Source organism: Diachasma alloeum, unplaced genomic scaffold (assembly GCF_001412515.2).
Source record: "Diachasma alloeum isolate Michigan unplaced genomic scaffold, Dall2.0 Dall_scaffold_00354, whole genome shotgun sequence".
Lineage (NCBI taxonomy): Eukaryota > Metazoa > Arthropoda > Insecta > Hymenoptera > Braconidae > Diachasma > Diachasma alloeum.
Window position 1 is genome coordinate 296,983 of NW_021680493.1, and position 16,266 is coordinate 313,248.

General features: G+C 40.8%; 1 protein-coding gene across 1 annotated transcript; it reads right to left on the reverse strand.

Annotated features, from left to right (window-relative positions):
* Nucleotides 1-10,920: 10,920 nt before the first annotated feature.
* LOC107041005 lies at nt 10,921-15,175 on the reverse strand. The gene is made up of 7 exons (XM_015261357.1): nt 15,096-15,175; nt 14,963-15,038; nt 12,044-12,280; nt 11,883-11,981; nt 11,483-11,698; nt 11,045-11,365; nt 10,921-10,977 (listed from the first exon to the last, which is right to left on the reverse strand). Exons 1-7 carry the CDS (start codon nt 15,173-15,175, stop codon nt 10,921-10,923), a joined length of 1,086 nt encoding a protein of 361 aa, XP_015116843.1.
* Nucleotides 15,176-16,266: the final 1,091 nt, after the last annotated feature.

Below are 16,266 nucleotides of genomic sequence, written 5' to 3' on the forward strand. Positions count from 1 at the left end.
GGGAGGGGGGAGGGAGATCGTTGGCCAATTGAGCCGTGGATAAACTGTATGTGTCGTGTTAACAAACCCGTGAGAGCCACTTCGCGGGCCTATGGGCGTTTATAGACTCGAGGGAAAAAGCGGAAGAGGATCTAGTTGATTGGCGAGGCGGAAGATTTTGGTTTTTCAAATCTTTTTTTTTTTTCGTGGGGGAATATTTCAAAGACTGAAACTTTTTGGAGCAGAAATCATTAGTAGTAGTCATTGGTAATTTTCTTCAATTTCATTTTAACTAATTTATTAGGAATTATGAAATTGTGTTCCACGTGAGAATATTTGATGGAATGAAGCGGATTTATTTGAGGGAAATCAACCAATTTGATGGAAGGGAATTTAATATCTTTCACAAAAATTAATAATTAAAACAACTAATAATATTATTTATTTATTTACAAAATGACAAATCGAGACATTAAATACACAACAGCAATGAAAAACTATAAATGAACAAGAACCGTTCTGAGTAAAGGAGTAATCCAATCAATTCTTCCTCTATTTTTTAATATTTCTAAATTGATTCAAAAGGACAAAAGATCTTCTCAGGCGAACGTGTAATTTTACAGCAGAAGTAATTTCTTCTCTCAGTCCATCAGTAGAATTAATCGTGCGCTTTATTTGAATAAATTAATTTAAAAGTTAACTTTTAATAATATTTAAGTACAATAAAATTTCTTTGAATCAAATAAATCTCTTCAAAGAATTCCTCTCCATGCTGTATGTTACCCCGGCAAAATCCACCAGATAGCAACAATTTTTTATCATCTCCCTGAATCCTTTATCACAGCTTATGACCCCCGCAATCGAGCCCGGTCACCTGAATGCGTATTCCACAGTCCCCGGAAATGTTCGATTTCACCGTTTATGGTTTGTACTTCTTGCTTACCCTCTCAAACAGCAAATGTTTTCCACTCAAAGCGTCAATATCAGTGCGGGTGGATCCAATGTTTGGACTCGGAAACTTCAACTGCCGTAGGTGTCCTCCCTTTATCTCAGTTTCCATCCGCATCCCAGAAATTGAACGTATCCCGAAGTCAATGATGATTCGAGCTGAATGGATTTCGCTCCATGCGAAATTCGTGTTTTACCGAAAGATTATCATTGATTACTTCACCCACCCGCTTGAACCGCTTGTGCATAAAACGGATTGTGTATTGAGGATGGAAAATGAATATTTAAGGAATTGGTTTTCATGAGGGGCGCGTGTGCGCCTCCGGGGCGGAAAGGTGTTTATTCACCCGAACTATTGCATCTCAACGGAGAAATGGGGAATGCTTGACACTGATTTACACCCTATAAGAGGGTCCCGCGTGAAATCACTACTTTGGTTGTGGTGTCGAAGCCCTGAGGCCGTAGCTGCTTCATTTTTTTTGCATTGTTAGAAATTTTTGGATGAAATTTGCGGCACACTTCTTGGAAATTTTTGGTGCACTGCAGTTTCACTGAACTTTTAAGAAATTTTGTCTTTGACAATTCAAAAATTGATGGAAGTGGCAGGGAAACTATAAATTTCAGGTCAATTATTTCACGAGCAATGAAATCCAGAGGGTTCGGGGGACTAGTAAAAAATTCTCATTGAAATAAATACATTAATTTGTCAATTTTCGACAAAAAATATTGTTGAAATGAATGAAAAATTGTGATGGAGAATTTTTATGTTTATGTAATTAAAATGCGTTATAAAAATACTAAATGTTTAAAAAACATCACGAAAAATTGAATAAAAATATTTACTTTAAAAATTTATGGCGGAAATTGTCAACACACTTTTTTGGAAAATTTTATCGCATAATAGTTCTATTGAAATATATAGGAATATCATCTGTGAAAATTGCCAGGATTTGGGAAAAATCAGGGCAACTGTAAATTTCAGTGCAATTATTCTATAGAAATTAATAAAAATCTGAAAAACTCAGGTGAATATCTACTCGAATTTTTTATTGATTGAATTCGGTGTAATTCGGCACCGAATATTCTTGTTCAAATTGAAAATTCAAGTAAATTGAAAAATTCTCATCGTCTTGCTGCTCAAAAATGTGAAATTTCATGATTTCTCCCTTCAAAATCAAATTCAATGTCGATTTCATAAAAAATCCTGATTAACTGTCCACGAAATTTCAATTTTTTTCCAACAGTGTTCAGTCCCGTTCCTCCCCTTTCATCGCAGGTAAAAACTTCCCTAACAATTTAAATAATACTTCCTGCAGGATGTGAATAGGCTGTTGGTAAGAACTCATAAAAAGGGAGAATCTCATTAGCGGAAGGTGCAATGATATCAGAAGTGATTCTACAAGTTGAATCACGAAAAGTTTCAAGAGCCAAAAAACGATAAAAACCTGGGTAATTCTGTGCAACAATGGCTTGTTGATAATTAGTTCGGAAAACACAATTCTACGAATTAACGGAAGCATCAGATAAAAATAGATTGTAACGAAGATGAGATGGAATTAAACTCAAACAATTTAACTGTCACAATAAGTTCAATTGATTTTCCACTCGATATTTGATTGTGTAATGAAATCAATTGGATATAGGTCATTTGAGATTAATTGACATCATTCGAATGTTCGGGGATTCAATGAATTTCCGCCATTTCCATTGAATTTCACTCTATTTCCGGGAATTAACCGCGAAAATTATTTCAGAATTATGGAGGATCAAAGTGATGTGAATTCACACGGGAATTTATTCTCGAATTTAGCACTCGAATAATACGTCATTAGACCGTATGATAATTCCAGAAATCCGGGATTCCCAGCGTACGGGGAAGCGGCCATTGATCGAATCCCCGATCGAGTCCTAATGTGAGGCAGTTGAGGGTGAAAATAAAATGCTCGATTCGACGGATGGGGTAATTACGAGTAATTTATATTACTTGGCATTGACATGTAAATGATTTCGTGTCCGTGCCAGCTTTCGTGAAAGAGTGGGAATCGATATATGTCGTAAGGAGAGAGGTGCGTCGGGCGATTATTGGCATTGAACTGTGCGCCCCATTCCGTTCTTTCGAATTACATCTTCGATATTCCGTCGATGTAATCACGGTTCTATCATTTCTCTTCAGTAAAAATGTTCGACTTGTCAATTCATTTTTTGAAATAAAGCACAAGAGAAAGTCTACACTGATAGAAAAAATTATTTTTATTGAGATGTTTTTTTTTGGAACAAGTATTATATACTTAAAGCAATTTTAAATGTTAGGGGGCTACGCCCCCTGCTCGCTCCGCTTGCTAACCCCCGTATCACCCCGATATGATCCCCATATGACCCTCGCGATACTTAGTCTGACCCTTTTGTCCCTTAATCTGACCTTTCTGACCTTTAATTTGATCCTTGTGACCCTTATTTAGACCCTTGTTACTCTTATTTGGACCCTTAATCTGCCCCTCGTGACCCCTATTCTGACCCTCATCACCCCTATTTTGACCCTCGTGACCATTATTCTGACCCTCATGACCCTTAATTTTGGAATCTCAATTTCGAATACCAAATTTTCATCACCAGAAGTCGATTTGGATTTTTATAATAAGACCTTACGGTGAATATCAATTATTTCTCCTTGAGATACATTTACTTCAATCAAATGAAACAATCCTTGGCGTCAAGTCGCATATATTCACAACGAATTTATTTATTTATTTATTTATTTATTTCATCAAGGAACTAGATCTTCTTCCGTTCTTTCCGATCTAATGACAATTTTCTCCACTTCTCTTCGGTTTTATAAATCATTTATCTATAGATGTAATGACACTGAAAATTGGTCACAAAATCGCGGAATTTTAGAATTTTGCAATCTAAGATGACATGAGGCCGGTCATCCCGTTGTGTCAACTGACTATGCGAACATCATGTAATTAGAAATTATAACTGCATTCAACGGGGCATCCACAACGCTAAACGCGGGATTTTTCATCTCTATTGAGAGAGTTGGAGTATTATCCCGCCATAAGGGGATTCCAAAACCTAATAAACCAGTTTTCTTCAAAATATCCACAAACGACAGCCCGAAATTCATTATCGATAGCTGGTATTCACCTGCGTAACCTTCAGCCTCGTGAGTCCGGTATCTAGTGCACATGAAAGCTAAAGCCTGATTTGATGATGGAAGTGGAGCTCAAGCAGGTATGCGTATACAGTTACAGGGTAATAGAGGCGAGTGGGGCGCTGGAGTACGGACAGAGGGTAGAATTTAATTTCCCTTCTGACCAGAGAGCTCCAACTGAGTCAATCTGGATAGGGATTCGTACAACCCGGTCAGTTCTGGAGAATGTCTTTTGGATGTGACAGGTGGATTATGATTGGTCAATGGATGTCCGAGATGGTGATGAATAATTACAGTTTGTGGAGGGTCTCAGGAACATTAGGAGTGGAGTTCTGTTTTGATCTGAGAGATGTTGACGACAAGACTTGCAATTTCGTGGATCTGACGTTTATGAGAGTTATGATCTCGAGGGTCAGTCTTCTGAGGTTCAGAAGCGCCTCATGAGCTAAAATTTCCGATACACATCTTGGAAATTTTTAACGCACAGTTCGACGGAAATTTCAAGGAAGTTAAAAAATTCGGAAGTTCACTGAATTCTTTATGTTCTCTTCTCATCAGAGAGCTCCTACTGAGTCAATCTGGATAGGGATTCGTACAACCCGGTCAGTTCTGGAGAATGTCTTTTGGATGTGACAGGTGGATTATGATTGGTCAATGGATGTCCGAGATGGTGATGAATAATTACAGTTTGTGGAGAGTCTCAGGAACATTAGGAGTGGAGTTCTGTTTTGATCTGAGAGATGTTGACGACAAGGCTTTCAATTTCGTGGATCTGACGTTTATGAGAGTTATGATCTCGAGGGTCAGTCTTCTGAGGTTCAGAAGCGCCTCATGAGCTAAAATTTCCGATACACATCTTGGAAATTTTTAACGCACAGTTCGACGGAAATTTCAAGGAAGTTAAAAAATTCGGAAGTTCACTGAATTCTTTATGTTCTCTTCTAATCAGAGAGCTCCTACTGAGTCAATCTGGATAGGGATTCGTACAACCCGGTCAGTTCTGGAGAATGTCTTTTGGATGTGACAGGTGGATTATGATTGGTCAATGGATGTCCGAGATGGTGATGAATAATTACAGTTTGTGGAGGGTCTCAGGAACATTAGGAGTGGAGTTCTGTTTTGATCTGAGAGATGTTGACGACAAGACTTGCAATTTCGTGGATCTGACGTTTATGAGAGTTATGATCTCGAGGGTCAGTCTTCTGAGGTTCAGAAGCGCCTCATGAGCTAAAATTTCCGATACACATCTTGGAAATTTTTAACGCATAGTTCGGCGGAAATTTCAAGGAAGGTAAAAAATTCGGAAGTTCACTGAATTCTTTATGTTCTCTTCTAATCAGAGAGCTCCTACTGAGTCAATCTGGATAGGGATTCGTACAACCCGGTCAGTTCTGGAGAATGTCTTTTGGATGTGACAGGTGGATTATGATTGGTCAATGGATGTCCGAGATGGTGATGAATAATTACAGTTTGTGGAGGGTCTCAGGAACATTAGGAGTGGAGTTCTGTTTTGATCTGAGAGATGTTGACGACAAGACTTGCAATTTCGTGGATCTGACGTTTATGAGAGTTATGATCTCGAGGGTCAGTCTTCTGAGGTTCAGAAGCGCCTCATGAGCTAAAATTTCCGACACACTTCTTGGAAATTTTTGAATTTTTTGTACTATCTTAGAAATTACAATCAAGTAAGAAATTTCAGGAAAATAGCGACATTTTTCTATTTCAAATATTTTTTTCCGAATTCCCATTAGAGTCCGTGTTAAAAGCTATTTTTTAGAAAAATTTCTGTGGTTCGCCCATTCACCTAGGCTATCTGCGGTTTTTCATAGAAGTTTTGAAACAATCATAGAATGTATTAGAAAAATCTTCAATTTCTTGATTTTTTTCGGCTCCCCCTGACCACGCCATGAATACCTTAACTCAAAATAACTTGAGAAATAAGAACCTCATTACGAATCATCAAATTTCTCATCATCCTATTCCGCTTGAAATGGCTCCGGCCTTTGACAACCATAAATTCTTTCAGGACATTGGAATCTGACACAGGTCCGTCTCTCTTCGATGCTCAGTACAACTCAGCCCGAGCCATTGCTACGTAAATCCTTTGACCACGTTCTACCTATGCAAATTACATACGTCGACACGTGCACATCCGTTCGAGGGAGCTCTGGACCACCTACTACATCCCTCTCTTTTCAGTCGCACCGTGTGCCCTCGGAATGAAGGCTCCATTCCCTTGGGCAACTCCTTCGGAGATACATTTGCGATGTTATTTGTATGTATGCATGCATATATAGGATTACAGAATTATTTTCTTATTTCTATTGTTCTGAGATGGGATAATACTGTAAAAACTGGTGTCTTCCAGGTTTTTTTTATCGTTATTTTACATCGCTTCGACCCGGTTAGCGTATACTGCGATGATGATCAAGACTTTAAATGGTTAGATCGCACCATTCTACCCGGCCGGGATTTGAACTCGGAACCTTTCGGATGGGAGGCAACGAACTTTTTTTTTTTTAACAGAGTTTTTATTACGTGAGGCAACGAACTTACCCACTGCGCCAAGCCACCGGGCATTTCCCGAAGATTTGATTTGAGATGATGAACTAAAAATGTGTCTTATCGGATAATGGGGCCACTACGACAAGACATCAACCCCATGATGGATATCCAAGTACTTTGTGCCCGGTGGCTTGGCGCAGTGGGTAAATTCGTTGCCTCACATGCGAAATGATCCGAGTTCAAATCCCGGCCGGGTAGAATGGTGCGATCTAACCATTTAAAGTCTCTTTATTCCAGGAACCGCGACCAAAGTCGAATGTCCTTTAAGTTACTCTCCCATTTCGGACTTTTTGGATCATAATGGGTCGATATAACCCAAAAAATCCAAAGCTTTAATTTCAACGATTGCAATGCCTCCATTCGGAAGCAAAAACCGGAAGACGTCGGATTGCTCCATTTTACGCCCAGAAAATCGGCTAATTATATAATTTACGGATTACTCACCCCTCAGAACATCATTACATGGCGAAATGTCAAGGCCTTAAACGCGACTTTCTCCCCCAATTCTCAATTAAATCGTTTGTTCAACGATTTTTCTCTCGTCTCCTGATGAAGAGACCACTGTCGTATTAATTACCGCACACCAAGGGGATGCCAACGAATATCGTGGGTAATCGAGCGAACTTTAGTAACACTTCACGCTTGTCCGTTTGTCCAATTGTCTGTATGATTTCACAGTGGGGGTCGTCGCCACTGATCGAGTCACGTGCACCGGGCATTTGTCACCCCGACTAAGCGCCGATATGCTCAGTTCTCTCATTGTTATTTTTTCCCCTCCAGACTGGAAAGAGTTTAACTATTACCCCAAATTGGTTTTCAAAACTGTTTGAAGAATTCTTCGTCGTAATTAACGTGAAATCATCTCCAAATTTTTAACGATGTCTCATGCATTTCATGCAACATTGCGATCCGTTTTGCTCCAGAGCTGAATATTTGTTTTTTTTGGGTTTTAGAAAGTATTGGGGCAGGACGGCTGTTTTTTTTGTGAAATTTTTGATAAAATTTCCCTTTTTTTAATCGAAAAATTCAGATGGAAAATTGTCATTTGACAATCACGATTTAAATATTTGCGATTTAAATATTTACATAATAGTTACATAATAAATAATATCTAGTAGAGCAACTCGATGATTTTTAAAACATTGTGGAGAATTTTTCGTCAAAATTAATACGAAATCATCGCCAAAATTTTTACGATTTCTCATGAATTTCATGCAAAATGATGATCCGTTTTGCCCCAGAGTTGAAAATTTTTTACGGAGATTTTTTTAATTTACGTTCTAACCATTATTGGGGCAGAATGGGTCATCTTTTCATCAATTTCAGATGGAATTTTATTTCTTTTGAGTTGAAATTTTCAAAAAGTTACAGATCTTCTTTAAATTTAGATGGAAAACTGTTGTTTGGCACTCACAATAATGAGATGTAAAGATTTATGTAATTTTTACACGATCAATAATAACTAGTAGTGCAATTCGATGATTTTTAAAACTCTGGAGAATTTTTCGTCATTATTCCTACATCATCTCCAAATTTTCAACGTTTTCTCGTTAATTTTATGCCAAAATGATGATCGGTTTTGCCCCAGACTTGAGTATTTTGGAGGGAGAGTTTTCTCATTGGGTTCTTCGCAACTATTGGGGCAAAATGGGTCAATTTAGGATGACATTTCCCCGCTTTTTAAATTGAAATTAACAAAATTGCCTGATTTTCCTTCTTTTCAAGTGAAGAATTGTTGTTTTACACTCACGAAAATGAAATTAAAATGTTTACATAAGACTTATACAATGACTAACTAGTGGAGCAACTCGATGCGATGGTCGTGGCATCAACGGAAAGACTGATTAGCCTCGCCTGAAGCCGGGCCTCTTTCGGCCTCGTTTATTTGTTTCATATATACATTTTTTCTTATTCAATCTCCTACATACGGTGCCCCCCCCCCGTAATAGGTAAATGCGAATTATTCCTGGGTTGAGGGAGTGTGCGTGAAGAGTGATGTTGTGCGATGGTGCTGGTGTACCGTGACCTGACGTCGAAACGCGGGGAGCGGCCTTCCGGGTCAGGCCGGATGTGGAAGTCGAAGGTAGCTGTGTTGAAATGCGAATTGTGCATGTGTGGACGTGTGTCAATGTCGTTGCATGTGGTAAACCCATACCATTTATAACATCTGAGGTAAAAAACATCCTAAAATGTGATATGTAGCCGTACGGAGAGAAAAGTTGGATGAAAGGGAGTCGTGGAGCGAAGTTCTAATTCAATGGACAATACTTTTTGCGGAGGATATCTTACGATGCGTTCGGTTGAAACAATTACATCTACATTAATTGAAATTTAATTCATCGATTACTTTTTAACTTTCGAATTTTTCACAGGAGATTCAGATAAAAATTACGGAACGCTCCGAAAAAATTCCGTGACAGTTCCGTTGAATTTCCTACAACTAAATTTCGCTCCGCAATTACGGAAAAGTTACGTAATTTTTATTGAATATTTATCTCCGTGTGGATGTCAAAATTACTGTTCCCTGTAATTTTACGACTCCGCGTTTGGCTCGAAAAACATCAGCTTCGAGAATTAATTTTCGCGAGAAAGTTGGGTTATTCTCATTTCATCTACCCTTGACTACATTTTTCACGGGTTATTCCTTCGTTAGTTTTGAAACTGAATTCCATCAACTCGCTGATAAGAAAAAGGAATAAATTAATGGAATCATGGTGAGGGAAAAACAAGCAGTGGCCTTTGAGTATCGAGGCGAAAATTTATCGACAGCTCGTTGGGGGGTTTTTTTTTTCACCGTGATGTATTCCCGGAGGATCGGAGTCAATCTAATCAAGCTCCGGCGAAACTTTTTCGAGGCGGGACGGGATGGAAAATCAAGGCTTAATCCTTTAAATGAAAAGGCGGTTTATTCTGCATCAGCTACATCATAATCTAACATTATTATTTCGTTTTACAACAATGGGAGATAAAATGAAGATGATTGATCTTCACTAATGAAAGTTTCTGGCATAAATTTCCGTAATTTTTCTTGGAAATTTTTATGACATTCTAATTCAAGCAATTTTGTCATCGAAAATTCTAAATTTCATAGAAAAATCGGTGGAAAATGGAAATTTCAGGTCAATTATTTCATGTTTATATTATATTTGATTGAAAATTGAAGTAAGTTGAAGAATTTTCGTGTCCTTGTCACTCAAAAATTAGGAATTTCATGAAAATTTCACCTAAGTAGAACTTGTCAGGTCCAATTATCTGACTCGAGTAGGCACCGTCTTGTACGAATGATCCTCCTCTTGAGCCAAACATTTGTTATTGAAAGCAGAGCAATTATTCATGTTTGAGACTTTCAAATTCGAATCAAACAATCAATTTTTTGATAATTTTCAAGACTTATTTGAGAACTTGTTCGTTTTTCTCTTAGTGCACAGAGAGATAGTATTTACAACTCACTCATATATGCAGAATCATGAAACACAACAATAGACCAATTTCGACTTAAAACTTTCCGAAGATATAAATACGCCGGATTTGCAGGACAATGGGAAGCTGATGGTTTCAAGCTGAGAGGAGGCTAGTTAGAAAGCAGATATAGAGCGTCGACCTGGGCGTCACTCCTGCACACACGAACTTCGTGGCACAATGGATTCGATGAACTAATGAGGTACCGGAAGTCCAGCCCATCTAATTTCCGAACAAATTTTCTAGTGTGTGTGAAATCGTGCAGTTGATGTGAGTCGAATTTTTCATTCACTCCCCATCATTGACCCACCAAAACACATAGCAAAAGTCATGAAACCAATGGGTTAATTGCAAGCACAAAGTGTAAGAAAATCATGATAATGATAAAGGTCGTACCGTCAGATGGAGCCGTTTAATGAGACCTCCACCCTGCAAGCACCCACCGTGACTCCCTGTCACGGACAGACGCAGATCTTACCGTTCCGCATTTGACATTTTGTCTCACCTTATTTATAGCGAAAGGTACGAACCAAGCAGTTCGATCAATATTCAATGGAGAGGGATTAGCTTTCACCTTCATTAATGTTCATCCAAAAATTCCGATTTTATAAAGTACAAACTTTTCGGATACGTATATTCGCAATGAAACATCATTATAACTCTCCAACAATTTCATCAACAAATTCAAAGTTGTGCGCCCATATTCCCCAGTGATTGTGTAAACTCGGTTCAACAAATTGGAGGCAATCAGTGGAAAGGTTCCTATCGACATTAATAGCGTTGAATTTCTTGGCCTCGAAGAATGTCGAAGAGTTTCATTTTTTCTCCAATTTTTTCCTCTTGACTCTGTGGAGAGCCGGTGGCAGCTTGACCTGTTCATAAGATCGTGAGAAATTCGATGACATTGATCAAGAAGATTAATTAACGAACAATACGAACATGGGGCTGTTTATTGAGCCAATTAGAGAAGCCTCTGACGCTGTCCAAATGAGTGATGTCTTTCCAAACGAAACTCATGCTCTCCAGATCCTGCGGGACATTAGTGCAGTGAATCCACTTCTGATGGACATTATTGCTTGGCGGTACATATCTCACGTGGTGGGGGACAGTCGATCCGAAACCCACGATTTTCGGGGATTCCCTCTCTGCCCGAACATCACGGATAAGTTGCCGTCTGGTGACCTCCGGCTCGCCGCTCTCCGGGCAATGCCTCATCGCTGCCACGACTGTCGGTACCATAGGCATCTCCTTCACGCAGATCTGAGCCGATAAGAAGAGTCGTCAATGGGGAGGAATTACCCTCGATCAGCATGTCCGCACTGAGCAGCTCTACCTTACAAATTTTTATGGGCAGAAGGGTGAACAGAGCTTGCTTACCCGCATGGTTCTGCAAGCTTCAGCTGTGAAGTCCGTCTCGAACATGTCCTTCAGGATCTCCTCGTCGATGGTGTCGTGAGATCCTCCGAGGGATCTCAACCAGTCGCAAAAGTCCTTGCAGATTTTGTCCGTGACTCTAGCCGCGCGATTTTTCAATGTTGACTCGGGGTCGTAGCCTTCGAGGTCTCGTTCTACTAGAGGTCGCCAAATCACCGCCTGGTGGATATCATCATTATGAGTAATGACGATGGTCACGATCAGGGATGGGCAAAGTTCGGGTAGCTCGGAGTAACCTCATAAACTTGCATTAGGAACCCCATAAAGTTTATGACTTGGCCCTGGTCATGATGACAGTCATTGTCATCGGAATCAAGATGATGAATAGGAACTGAAGACTCACCCTTCGCCTAGGCTTGCTGAGGAACGCAGCATACGGGTTTGTCTTCTTCTGCTTGTGATAGTCTTCGTCGAGAGATGCCCTCGGTGATGGAGGATGCACCTAATCAATAGGGATGACTCTACTTGTCTGAGAAGATAACAAGAACGTAATGGATTACTCACAATCAAATCAACGTCGGCTCCACTCTCCGTCTTCGTTGAAATAGCGGAAACTGACGAGGGATCTTCCACCACCGTTGTTACCCTTTTTGCTTTCAATCCAGATTTGAAACTTCGCGCGCTTTTCAGGGCGGACCAGCGCTTTGGGTGCCACTCCGGCATTCCCAGGATCGGGGCAACTAGGTTGTAGGACTTGAAAGGAAGGAATCGCCTCAGCTGCTGGGAGTTGCAGTAGGGTTTCTGTTTGGAGGAGAATTGGAGATTAGAGGAGGTGAGTTCGGGATGGAGGTAGAGTTTGGAATCTACTAGTAGCGCCAGCAGACGGTTCGTCATTTTCGCGATTTTTTGGGAATTTGGATCAGGTAATGCGTCGTTAGATATTTTTGTGGATAGTCTGTGGGTGTATTCTTCTAATAACGAGAGGAGGATGTCTTTGATGGGTTTGTGTGCATCGAGAGATACTTTTACGATTTCCATGATTTCGGAATCTGACATTACGGGGGAGACGGGATAGAACGAACGACTGGGATTGTGGTCTGTTGACCTGATCTTGACGTTCAACTGGTGGTAGATTTCTTCAGACAGAGATACTTCACCTGATTTCGAGCTGATTGTCCTGTCGGGTGTAGGCGTCATTTCGTGGTGGTCTTGATTCTCCTGCGGTGATGATTTCCGGGGTTCGGCTTCTGGTTCTGATAGTTTATCTGATTTTATCTTCTCTGATGAGATGACTTGATCCTTCTTTTCGTTCGCTGCAGTAACGGGCATATGACCATCTGCTGATTTGATAGAAGTGATCCTTTTTGCTGTTTGTTCTACGACTTTCGGAACTAGATCTTCAGCATCATCATCATCGTCGCCATCACTGCCCTCTTCACTCCCCTCATCCATGGACTTCTCGAGAGAAGCCGAACGTGACTGTATCGATTTGGATTTCTTACCTTTCATTGCCATCAGAGGTTCGAGGGTAGGTTTTAGGTTCAATGGAGCATGACAAGGTGCTCGGAATTTAGAACCAGTGCCTGGAAGTTCTTCACCAGTTTCGGCCACTGGTTCTAGACCAGAATGATCAGAATCCTCCTGTTCGGAAATTGTTCTTGATTGTTCCGAAGTGAGAGATAACGTCGAAACGAACGACTTAGCGGAGATGAGGTCATCTTTGACGGAACTTTGGGTGAATTTCTTCTCTAGAGGACTAGTCCTAATCGGTCGTCGTTCCAAATTATCATCCAGGTCGTTGGACTTCGCACTGGCCTTCTTGTCTTCAGGGAGTGGACTGACTTCATCATCAGTCGTGAATTCAGCCTTCTCTCGTGCTCTAGTGATTCTTTCCGTGAATTTAGTCGCGAGTAGATTATCGAACTCCGCAATGACTGATTTGTAAGGTGACGTCTCATCAGTCTGATCAGGTCGTCTAAAAATGGGTTCCAGCTCGACCTTCGCCCTGCACATGCATGCCAGACACTTATTCCTCTTCTTTCGTTGATACATTCCTCCCATGGAAGGCAAGTCTTCAAGCGTTAATGAGGGTTTTCGGATGAGAGGAACTAGCTCCGGTTGTTCTGAGGGGAATCTCGTCCGAAGGGTTCTCAAGACCGTCTGCTCTGTACTCTGGTTTGACGAACCTGTTGAGCTTCCTGATGTCCCAGCGCTCTTTCCGACGGTTGGAGAAACTTGATCTGGGGAACGATCACAGGTCTCCTGTTCAAGACTAGAACTCGATGATTTCTCCACAATCGAACGGCCTTGAAGAAGAACAGAAGAGCCAAATGTCATCTGCTTATGATGAGAGCCTTCACTTGTTTTAGTTCTTGCCTTCATGGTCTTCAGGGCTCGGATGGTGTGTACTATTGTACGCCTAGGCCAATATTGATATCCTCCCGACTCTCGCGTCTTCCTGGAAGGACTGCTTCCAAAAAATCTGGACTTAGAGTCCAAGAATTGTCTACCATCAGGGTAGACACTCTTACCAGGATACTGAACAGCAGGTGGTTCCAAAAAAAACATAGATTTTATGTCCGGAGTTTGGCGAAGTAATGAAGATCTGGGAGGACTGCCTCCCTCCGTTGTGTTGAGATCATCAGGAGAGCTCTCAATTGATGATCGACTGCCAACGGAGTCCGAGTATTCCAAGGAAGATATCATCCTTCCGAAACTTGGGACTAGACTGGCCACCCCGAGGCTGGGAGCTCGCCCGCGAGGAACCCTTCCGTACGAATTATCAGGGGTTTCTACATTGTCCTCTGCAGGTTCCTCAAATATCACGTGCTTCTGTTGGATCGCTTGCTCGTCACTCACTTGCGGTTCGTCCGCGTCAGTTCTGGCCGGCTCAGCTACAATTGGAGAGTCTTCTAAAGTCTTCTTCTGCGCTCGATCATCAGCATCAATCGGGGTTCCCTCAATGATGTAGTGACCTTCTTTAGGTGTTTCTAAAGGTAGCTCTGGCTGCGGTTGCACGTAGTTCTTCGGAGAGATTGAGGATTTCATCTTGACCCTTGTGCTCGCCAAGAAATCATTGACGTACCTGGAGATTCTAGTCAGCTGAGATACCTGACCGATTGCTGACAGGCTTAAAGGAGCTTTCGCTTCAGGTTTTTCTTTATCCTTCGCAATGTCTTCTGGTTTTTCGCCCTCTGAAGCTGTTTTCTCCTGTGGAAGATCTAGATCGAAATTACTTACGTCATGACTCTTCAAATATTCCAAGGAATCGGTTATAGGTATTTTCTGCGGTGCGACCAACACTTCGTTTCCATTATGTGATGGAGATGGCGGAGAGATCTTGACTATCGGCTCGTTCATGATTAATATTGTCTTGACATCTGGAGTTTCTGGTTTCACGAGTACCTTATCACGAATGCTGACGCTACTTTCGAGGGGAATACCTAAGGAGGGAGAGAATAGGGAGAGTAAAGGCTGGTTTACTTTTAAGCGGCTGGTTTCCAGGCCCTCGAACACGTCCTTCCAGTAGGATTTGGGCTTCTGCCTTGGTAACTCCCATCTTAGAAAATTTTTCAGAATTAAATCGGGTGTTTGAGTATCTTCAAAAGGAACTTACTTCGTCTTAGGCACAAATCTCAAGTTTGATTTTCTCGGCACGACAGAGCTGCGACTTCTTCGCTTCTGTTCACTCCACATTTTGATCAAGTTGAATTGTCTTTTCAAATGTTGATTTTACATTATGTGAACTTTCCAAATCTAATGAAACTGAACCGGGTATTGATCAAACTTCAAGTTACAGGCATGAATGTTTAGTTCCTAGATTATCAACTGTTTGAGGTGCTTCAGTCGGTACTTTACCAATTCCCGGCGGCACATATCGACAAAAAACCTTGCCTGATAACATGAGAAATCATTCTCGTCGAACGTACGATGCATTCAACACCAGATGCGTAGTAAAATCATATTTTTATTTCACCGAACAAATTCAGTCCACAATCCGTTGAAAACCCTTTAATCCCATCTCCAAACCTCGCTGCTTCACGTAAAAGGTACTGAACCGGTAAAAAACTTTCTCCACTAGAGTAAAACATTTTCACCGGTCAGCATCACGGATATTCGATGTTTTAATCTCCATCCCTTCCGCGTTAAAATAATTCATGCACGTATGGACCAAAAATAGCACCATGCGTGATTGGGTTATTTTAAGTTTAGCAGGGCAAATCCATTTTTTTTTCTGGGTACATTTGTTTGTTGCCCACCTGCTATATGTTTCGTTTTCCGGGCGTTGAGTGCCGAGGGAAGAGCTTCCTACAAATAAAAGCTTCATCCTTGTATTGCCATGGTAATCGCTAAAAAAAATGGCCTCCAACCTTTTACATATTTTCGTTTGAATCCTTATGCAAGAAGAATGAGACTTGAAATAGTAATGGCACCAACGATAATAAAATTGTCACTTTGACCATTTTTTTGTATAACTTTAACCTCAAATTCCCAGTGGATTTGCATAATCTCGATTGAATAACTTTATGTGAATGACGCAAAAGCTTTCGTCCAATCCATCAATCCATTTTCCCACTGCGCTCTTCCTGGTACATTCTTCATGTTGATTCTCTCGTTTTTCCTGGTTCGCTTCCAGGGTTTTTGGAAAGGGGAGGGTTTTAAATCCCCGAACGTTGAAATTATTCCAGTGTGGCGCGCGGCACTCGCGAGCACTCGAACTTTTCCAGTGCCACTGCACGGCCGCTTATGCTAATGGATAAGAATTCTAATCGCGTATTATAATTGTT

Excerpts from the sequence above, each read along its gene's own strand:
- LOC107041005 (XM_015261357.1), bottom strand. The coding sequence starts at position 15,175 with ATGTGGAGTGAACAGAAGCGAAGAAGTCGCAGCTCTGTCGTGCCGAGA. Across the intron at positions 11,982-12,043 it reads GAGCCGACGTTGATTTGATT|GTGCATCCTCCATCACCGAG; the intron begins GTGAGTAATCCA and ends CCTATTGATTAG. Across the intron at positions 11,366-11,482 it reads AAGCTTGCAGAACCATGCGG|ATCTGCGTGAAGGAGATGCC; the intron begins GTAAGCAAGCTC and ends TTATCGGCTCAG.